We start from the raw sequence: 9,624 nt of genomic DNA, 5'->3' as shown, positions 1-9,624 counted from the left end.
ACCAGCCGGCACTGTCTGGCCGACGGCACCCTAAGGAGGCCCTCTCTGTGGGAGCGGACTGGTCGAAGAGACATTTGTGGTAAGAGTATGGTATAGGGAGTACAAGGGTGTGAAAAATGAGATGCCCATATTAGAGTTAGACTCTGGGGGAATTTTTAAATGTCTCCATTTTCTATCAAATTGAGAAAAGCTGCTCCAAATGTCCACAGTGAAGTGAGAGTAGAATTTAAGGAAAGAGAGATGAAGAAAAGTAGAACCCACCTTTGATGGAGATTTCTTTGCCTTGGAAATTATGCAAATAACGGAGAAGAACCTCCTTCCAGTAACTACGGTAGCTAATAAGTCCCAGGTCTGAGAGGGGCCTTTCTGGAGAGCCAACTTTCTCTTCCACTTTGGAGAGTAAATAGCCTGTTTAGGGAGCACACATACTCTTTTGCAATTTGGTCTTCAATATATTTTTAGACTATTTCCACCACAGTTCCATACATGGCTCCGTAAACCCACCATCATCTGAGAGCCTAAATACTTTGTGGTGGGCAAACCTCTCCAAAGTTTATTCATTTCTTGGATTTAGTGCACATATGAAATAAATGCAGTTATAATGCAGCCGTGCAGGGCAAATTTTAAGTTGGTTGAAAAGATAACATTGCCTGGGAAAAGTTAGAAACCTTCATATCTGAAGGCCCCTCCGATACATAGGCCAAAACCCCCACTACCCCAGACAGTACAGATATTGCTATCCAATGTATCAGGATGGGAGCAAATAATGGAGGCTGTACTACAATATTAGTATTTGCTCTGAGCTTGACACAAATCAGGGACGGTGCACAAGGGTGTGCAAGAGGAATCACGTGGGTCAGTGAGGGTGCACGAGAGGCACCATGCTGTTTGGGGAGGGTGGGCAAATGGCCTGGGCAAAGCACAGAGAGGCTAGGAAAAGGTGTGCTGGCAGGGAAGACTTACCCCAGCAACTTGCAACCTTCCCTGTCAGCTTCCCCACTGACTTTCTGAGAAGCCAGCAGGGAAGGTTGCAAATGTAAGTGCAAAAGGGCTGCAAAATCCCCAGATTGCAATCACAAGGACTCTGGTCACTGGATGAATGGTTGTAGGTTGAGGACTACCTGTAAGTTTATTATTGGTCATTGGCTACTATTATTATCTACTGTCAACACATAAATATATATACTTACTGAAATCGATAAGCATTTTACCATAACCTTGCCTCATGTACTGAGGCATTGTCAGTATGCAAGAAACATTATAGTTGAGAAATGAGTTCTTCTCCTGAAATTGAACAAGATAGCACTTCAGGCTCATGTTTCATAAGAATAAGGTTAAAATATAGTTAATAACATACTGGCTCAAATCTGAGCAAAACAAGGTGGCTGAACAAACCAAGATATTCCCAGTGAAGTATATTTGGTCTGTCTACTCAAAAGCCATTAGGCCTATGATTATGAGATATTCACCTCCATTCTGTCTTGGTATGCCAATTAAATGTTTTCTGAACCTCAGCTCACAGTGAGACAAATCAAAGTGTCCAAGCAAATTTGACTCCTTTTTTAAACAACTGTGTTAGTGGCTTAAACTTATGCACAAAGCATGGGATAAACTTTCTATAAAAGTTTGCAAAGCCTAATAAACTCTGAACATCCTTTGCTGTGTGGGGATTTTGCCAGTCAAGCCCTGCTTGGACTTTCTGGGGGTACATTTGAACTCCATCTGTGGAAATGTAGTAACCTAAGAAATCTAGCTGTTTCAAGTCAAAATAACATTTTTCTAATTTAGCCAAAAGGTGATTTTCCCTCAGTTTACTCAAGACCTTGCACAACTGGTGGTTGTGCTGAGATTCATCTTCAGAGTAGATTAGGATGTCATTCAGATAAACCACAAATTTGTCAATCATATCAGAAAAAAATCTGGTTCATAAACCTTGAAAACACTGCCCCACAGTTAAAGAGTCAAAATGGCATGATGGTGTATTCAACCTTGCCATACCTGGTATTGAATGCAGTTAAAAATTCATGGCCTTCTTTGACTCTAATGAGATTGTAAGTGTTGCAAAGATCCAACTTGGAAAAAATGCATGTGCTTTGCAACCAATCCAGCAAGTCTGATATGAGGGACAGTGGGTAATGGTCCCTCACCATCACAGCATTAAGGGAGTTGTAGTTGTGAACAGTCCTCAGGAGAACTTCACCGTTTGGGTTTGTGGTACTGAAGCCAGTGATTGTGAAGGTCTAATAAAGCCTTTCTGCAAGCTAGAGTCCAGACACTGCTTCAAAATTGATAGCTCCTTAGCTGACATGGGATACCGCCTCTTAGCAGGTATTTTAGCCCCCGGGACCAGGTCTATAGCACAGACGCAGACTCTATGTGGGGGAAGGACTGCTGCTTCTTCCTCCCCAAATACATCTGCGAAATCTGCATAATTGCTGGGTAGCTTGGCATTTCCTTCCTTGGGGCTCAGGGCCAGCTGATGCAAACGGTTTGCTGTCTGAGAATGGTGATGATGGCAAGCCGGGGCAGTAAAAGATGGTTCTTGCCTCCCAATCTATTGTGGGATTGTGAAGCTTTAGCCACTCTGATCCCAATACAACTGGAAAGTGGAGGTGTCTCGTGACATACAGGGTTAACAGCTCGGTATGTTGGATGACAGTCAGTTGCAGCGGGGTCATGGTGTGTATAATCGGACCTGCTTTCAACAGTTGGACATCTATTGTTTCTAAGTGCATTGGAGTCCTCAGAGACTATAGGGATCTGTAATGCTTTAACAGTTGTGAAGTCTATAAAAGTTGGCCGTTGCCCCCGAATCCACTAACGCTGCAAACCTTTCTTCCAACCTGTAGGTTAGGGTCAAGGCAACATAGATTGATGGAGATGGTGTTGAGCCCTCTTTAATGTTCAAATATCCCCTCCTGAGAGCTTTTCACTCCACCCCCAGGCTCTGCTAGTCCATCTCCTACAGTTTGTTTCCAAACTGGAATTTCTGAAGTATTTCCTAATACAGGTAGTCCTCGACTTACAACAGTTCCTTTAGTGACAGCTCAAAGTTACAATGGCACTGAAAAAAAGTGAGTTATAATCATTTTTCACACTTACAACTGTTGCAGCATCCCCATGGTCACGTGACCAAAATTCAGCCGCTTGGCAACTGACTCATATTTATGATGGTTGCACTGTCCTGGGGTCATGTGATCACTTTTTGCGACCTTCTGACAAGCAAAGTGAACGGGGAAGCCAGATTCACTTAACAACCATGTCACTAATTTAACAACTACAGTGATTCACTTAACAACTGTGGCAGGAAAGGTTGAAAGTGCGCTTACACTTCTAAAAAACTGCCTGAGGTAGAACGTAGATGGATGGTTTGGGAAAAAAGGCTGATGTCATGTGTCTGACTAATGAAACACTTCAAAGAACTTTCAGGCATGGTTTAACCTAAAAAGCCTTTATTAGTGTAAAAGGAGTGTCAGCACGGCATGGAGAATGCCAAGATCTGAATTTCCCTTCCTTTGCACATAACATTCCAGGCATTTCCCCTCCCCTATTTTGGGTTCATGATTCACATCTTCCAATTAACCTGGAGGGCAAAGATTCACTTCCGTTCCCTTCCGCAGGCTTTTCTCTCCTCTCTCTTTCTCATCTGAATTAACTCTAAAAGTACCAGACAGTTCTGCATATTTTGTCAAAGCAAGAATATTCAATATTAGCAGCGTTGACAGCTTATGCAGTGAGATGGGTGTTACTCACATGGTGACACTTCTTGGAAGGCGACAAGGAACTTTCGAGGTCTATACTGATCATAAAAACCTAGAAACGCTGAACACCCCCCGAAAGCTATCCCCTAAACAAGTGAGGTGGGTGCAATACTTCAATCGGTTCAACTTTATGTTAAGGTATTTGCCTGGGGGGGAAAACTTCCTAGTAGACGCCTTGTCCAGAATGCCTCAGTACAATAGTACTAAGGAGGAGGTGGTGGACGCCATCATCGCTTCTATGCAGATAACAACACCGGTCGCCACCAGAACCCAGAGCAAAGCACTGCCCAACTTGGCCGAGGACACGGCCCTATAAATAAAAACAGCCCTGCTCCAAGATGAATGGTTCTTAAAGAACAAGGAAAATGTTTGCATGTGTGACAGACTCACGTGGGTGGGCAGTAAACTCTATATGCCAGCCAGCCAAAGGCTCTTGGTTTTGCAGAGGAGCCACAACTCTAAAACCACAGGGCATTTTGATTTTGTTAAAACCCTACCACCTGGTCAGACGTCAGTTTTGGTGGCTGAGCATGAAAAAGGACATAGAAGCTACATGACTAGTTGCCTACATGTGCAGCAGAAAAAGGATGGTGGGTAAGCCATGGGGACTATTGCAGCAAGTTGCTAGCCCCTTAGCACCCTGAAAAGAAATCCCCATGGACTTCATTGTTGAGCTACCTGAGAGCTCTGGGAACACTGTGATTTGGATTACCACTGATCTTTTTTGAAAACAAGTACATTTCGTAGCATGCTCAAAGATCCCGTCTGCATGAACCCTGGCAAAACTGTTAGTGCCAACACATTTATCATCTGCATGGAGCTCCCAAGAGGATTATCTTTGACTGAGGAGTGCAATTCACCTCTCAATTCTGACAGGAGTTCTTGAAATTATTAGGGACCACTCATCATCCTCAGACTAATGGTGCCCGTGAACATGCCAATGGCGTATTGGAACAGTACCTGAGGTGTTATGTGAATTATCAGCAGGATGATTGGGCAGATCTGCTCCCATTTCAAGAAGTAGCGTATAACAATGCAGTACATAGCAGCACTGGCTTTGCCCCCTTCCGAATAGCTACCAAAAGAGAATTTGTAGCCATACCAGAACTCCCACAGGAGCAGTCCAAATGCTTCTCCCTAGCAGAGTGGGTAAAACAACTACAAACTAGATCAGTGGTTCTTAACCTTTTTGAACGAATCGCCCCCTTGAGCCAATGAGGAAGTTGTCATCGCCCCCCTCCCCCAACATAACCTCTCAATCACAACATAGGAAATAATTCTTCAATTTATGCAAACACTTTTTTTGTTTTCTTTAAAATTGTCATCAGGACATATCAATGCAAATAATTTATTTCCAGTCTTTTNATCTTATTTATTCAAGACACTTAAATGTAATGACCACTGAAAACAAAATTCAATTGCAAGAAAGTGAAATGCCCCCCCAACAACAGTAACATTTAATGATTGAATTACAAGTGAAATTTAAGATGCAAAAAGAAATATAAAAAGGGCATAAGAACAAACCACGATGCAGGAACTAAGAATTTCCTCTCCCTCCCTCCCCCCTTCTTTCTCCAGGTGAGGAGAGAGAAAGAGAGGGGGAGAGAGAGGCACTTGCACTTCCTCTCTCTCTCTTTCCTCTCTTTCTCTCTCTTTTTCTCTTTCCCCTCTCCCTCTGTCTTTCCTCTCCCTTCCTCCCCCCTTCTTTCTCCAGGTGAGGAGAGAGAAAGAGAGGGAGAGAGAGGCACTTGCGCTTCCTCTCTCTCTCTCTTTCCTCTCTCTTTCTCTCTTTCCTCTCCCTCCCTCCACCATTCTTTCTCCAGGTGAGGAGAGAGAAAGAGAGGGGGAGAGAGAGGCACTTGAGCTTCCTCTCTCAATCTTTCCTCTCTCTTTCTCTCTCTTTCTCTCTTTCCCCTTTCCCTCTGTCTTTCCTCTCCCTTCCTCCCCCCTTCTTTCTCCAGGTGAGGAGAGAGAAAGAGAGGGAGAGAGAGAGGCACTTGAGCTTCCTCTCTCTCTCTTTCCTCTCTCTTTCTCTCTCTCTCTTTCTCTTTCCCCTCTCCCTCTCTTTCCTCTCCCTCCCTCCCCCCTTCTTTCTCCAGGTGAGGAGAGAGAAAGAGAGGGAGAGAGAGGCACTTGCGCTTCCTCTCTCTCTCTCTTTCCTCTCTCTTTCTCTCTTTCTCTCTTTCCCCTCTTCCTCTCTCTTTCCTCTCCCTCCCTTTCTCCCCCCCATCTTCTTCTCACCTCACAATCTTCGCTGACAAAGCAGCCGGGACTCCGGCGCGCCTTCCCAGCCAGCTGGGCCAATGGTCCCGCAGCTGGAGATCGCAGGGGCTGCTCTCTCTCAGGGCCGTGGCTTGCGGGAAGGCTGGCCTGCTCAGCAGAGGCTCTGGCAGGCTGCTCCCAGCGGGGATTCCAGGCTTCCCCGTGCGGTTCCCCGACCACGTGTACCTCGGACGGGGCCAGCCAGGGAAAGGGACTTCCTGGCCGCGCTTCTCCCAGAGGGTGGCGCGCCCGGGCACAGGGCCAATCAGGAGCCCTGCGAGGGGGCAAATCCGCATGAGAGAGAAAGAGAGAAGCACAAGTGCCTCTCTCTGTCTCTCTCTACAAATGGCGGAGGACGCTCGGAGCTGCAGGGGAAGGCTCAAAGGTGTCCCCAAAACATCTTGCTCCATCGTCCCCTATCGCCCCCTTTTCATTCCATCGCCCCCACGCCGCCCCTTTTCATTCCATCGCCCCCCTGAAAAATGAAATCGCCCCCTGGGGGGCGGTACCGCCCAGGTTAAGAACCACTGAACTAGATGACCAGTGGTTCACCAAGCATTAGATGAGGCTAGAGAGAGACGTATAAGAAATACACTGATGAGAAGAGGACTCCGCAGAAGAAATTCGAAGTAGGGGATGAAGTCTATTTGTCTACCAAGTATCTGCAGTCTAGACAACCTTCAATCAGAATAGAGCTGGACTTCCGGTTCCGGATCGCGGCGCTCACAGCTGTGTGAGGAGACTGCTCCCCTCGCCAGCTGATTCTCCGCTGCCGGTAGACCCTTGATCGGGTCGAAAAGCCGCCTTGGAGGGGCGGCTACCGCTGAGGAGGTCCTCGTCGTCCGTGGGAGAGCGGAAGCTTCTTCCACGGCCCGAGATTGCTCCTTTGGGCCGACGGTGGAAAGAACGGCCGGTAAAATGGCCGTTCACCGTGCCGCTGTAACCAGAAGTCAGAAGAACATCTAAGCACAGGAACCACTGTGGCTGAGCCGGGTGAGACTTTTTTCTTTCCCTATTTTGGTTCTCCTTTTTTTCGTGCCTGTAAAAAGCACTTTTGAAATTATTTCCCTGCTCTAAGAAAGCGGCGTTTGTGAGTGTGGGAAAAAGAAGCTTAAATGGATTAAATTAACTTACTATAAAGTGACTTTTTCCTTCTATTTTTATTTATTTTTTATTCACTTTGGGGTCTTGGAAATTTTTTTTAATATTGAATCTACTACTGGACTTGGTCTAGATTTGAAGAATTCTCCTTCTGTCTGTGTTTTCTGATCTTGTTTGTGATATTTTTGGTCTATGGGAGAAGATTTTATATCCTACTGAGGACACCTTGTGGAAAAAGTTAAAATTGCAACTTTCTCTTTGCTGAATGTGAGATTGACTTTGACCTTCAGATTATTATAAAAGGGAAAATACAAAGAAAATAACAGCTGTACTGGTGGGGGTGGACACTGATTAAATCAGTGGTTCTCAACCTGTGGGTCGGGACCCCATTTGGGGTCGATCGACCATTTCACGGGGGTCGCCAAGCAAGGCTGTCTGCCATTTTTTTCCCCGCCATTTTTTTTGTCCGCCATTTTCCCCCCCTTTTTTGGCGGGTGCCTTACCTCCCTTGGGCTGGGCCAGCTGGTGGTCGGCCTGCTCCGTCTCTGCCGCTTGCCAGCTACGCCTCAGCCGGCGCAGGGGGCGGAACCACGCATGCGCGGCGCTCCCGGGCAGGGAAAGTCCTCGACTTACGACCGGTTGGGTAGTCCTCAACTTACGACCGGTTTAGTTCTCGACTTACGACCGGTTTAGTCCTCGACTTACGACCGGTTGGGGTCGCGGCATTAAAAAGGTTGAGAACCACTGGATTAAATGTTTCTTGAACACAGCCTCTACTAAATGATACAGACTGTTTCCAATTATCTTTGAAATGGAGCAACCCTTTGTTCAACTTGACTATAAACTTATATTGGAAAAACTTTATGAAGCTACTGACGAAATATGTTTGCAAATAAAAGAATTTACTATGGAAATAAAAAACAGAAATTCTGCTTTGAATTTACAAATTGACTCCCAGACTTTATCTGAGCACTCTATAGACCAAAGATCAACAGAAGCGGGATTAACTAAAGGCAAATAAGATTTCACTCTACTTAATATGCATGCTGATGAGATCTCCGAGGAACTAAAAAGGACTGTAATTAAACCACTTACAACCCTAAAACCAATAGAAATGGACAGACAAGCCCAACAAACTGAGAATTATGGTAGCTTGGATAAACTATTATCTACAAAGTTGGACATAACTGAGCCTGCTATTCAACAGTTTCAAACGTGGAGACTTGACTCTTTAAAACAAGGGATTACTTACAAAGAAGCTAGGTCTCTTAAAACAGAAAAGAGGACGTCTTTGTTTGATCCAAATGATACTACAAGGCATAAAAAGAGATTTGTTCATTGATATAGAGGCGTTGTTATGGAAACCTGCCTGGCAAAAAAGGAAAGCTAGAATAAGATTTAAGAGTGTGATTTAAGGCTTTATGTAATGGGCTTAAAAGGCTTATTAGATATGGACTGATTTATGGCTTAAGACAGTTAATTAAGATGTTAGATTGAATAAAAATTATTTAAAGGTTTGAATTTAATAATAAGATGTTTGTCTATGGATTAATATGTTTTGGATATAATAATTTTGGGAGGAGGTTAAAGAAATTTGATACAGATATTGAGGGATTGATTGATAGATTATAAACTATAATAGAAATAGAAAGGTATTTTTTCTTTTTTTTTGTCTTTGTTTTTTGTTCTTTGTTCTTTTTTTTCTTTTCCGATTTGAACTAATTTTTTTTTTATTAGAAATGATAGCTACTCTGTAATGGAAGAGGAATAAGAAAAAAGAAGAAGAAATGATATTAATAAATGTTTATTGAATATGTTAAGGAAAAAGGTAATGGGGAGACACCCAAAGTGTTAATTATGTACTTAGATTAGAAATATGGAATATAGTAATTGAAATAGTTAAGCTTAACACAGGATCTGGATTTGTGGATTTATTTAGATGAAAGGTTATTGAGGATTGTTATGATTGATTTAGTTAACTTGAATATAATATGTTACTAGAAGGGAAAGTGAGGGGTTTTTTTTTAATGATTTCATCTGAACCTTATGAATATGACTTTGTTTTTTGGATAACTGATTGCCCTGCCACCACGTTGATTCTTAAGCACTTGTTTGTAAAATGAAAAAATCAATAAAACTTGTTTAAAAAAAAATAATTAAAAAAATCAGAATAGAGCTGGAAGGGACCTTGGAGGACTTTTAGTCCAACTCCCTGCTCAAGCAGGAGACCTTATACCATTTGAATTTGAATTAGAATTTATTATATTTATACCCCGCCCTTCTCCCGGAGGACTCAGGGCAGCTTACAGCCAGTTTAAAAACAGTTTGATACAAATACAAAATATAAAATTTAAGAGAATAATTAAAAATAAATATTTAAATAGGCCGCTTCTACTAAAATTTAGTTAAAACCAATTTAAAATACCCCTAGGCCAGTCCTGCCCGCTGAAACAACCAAGTCTTGAGGGCGCGGCGGAAGGAGGGGAGATCCGGAATCACC

At 43.6% G+C, this 9,624-nt stretch overlaps 1 protein-coding gene across 1 annotated transcript in view; it reads right to left on the bottom strand.

The window, feature by feature from the left end:
* Positions 1-9,624, bottom strand: part of LOC107298499 (histone acetyltransferase KAT7-like) — a 51,608-nt gene that overhangs the window by 2,931 nt on the left and 39,053 nt on the right. The window contains exons 12-13 of the mRNA XM_015827876.1: positions 1,191-1,284; positions 262-408 (exon numbers count right to left, since the gene is read on the bottom strand). Of these exons, the coding sequence (XP_015683362.1) occupies positions 262-408; positions 1,191-1,284 (241 nt within the window). The remainder of the gene's footprint in view (positions 1-261; positions 409-1,190; positions 1,285-9,624) is intronic.

Source organism: Protobothrops mucrosquamatus, unplaced genomic scaffold (assembly GCF_001527695.2).
Source record: "Protobothrops mucrosquamatus isolate PMUCROS unplaced genomic scaffold, P.Mucros_1.0 scaffold4025, whole genome shotgun sequence".
Classification (NCBI taxonomy): Eukaryota; Metazoa; Chordata; class Lepidosauria; order Squamata; family Viperidae; genus Protobothrops; species Protobothrops mucrosquamatus.
Note: the sequence above shows the minus strand (reverse complement) of the source record. Positions and strands in the feature narration are given on the sequence as shown.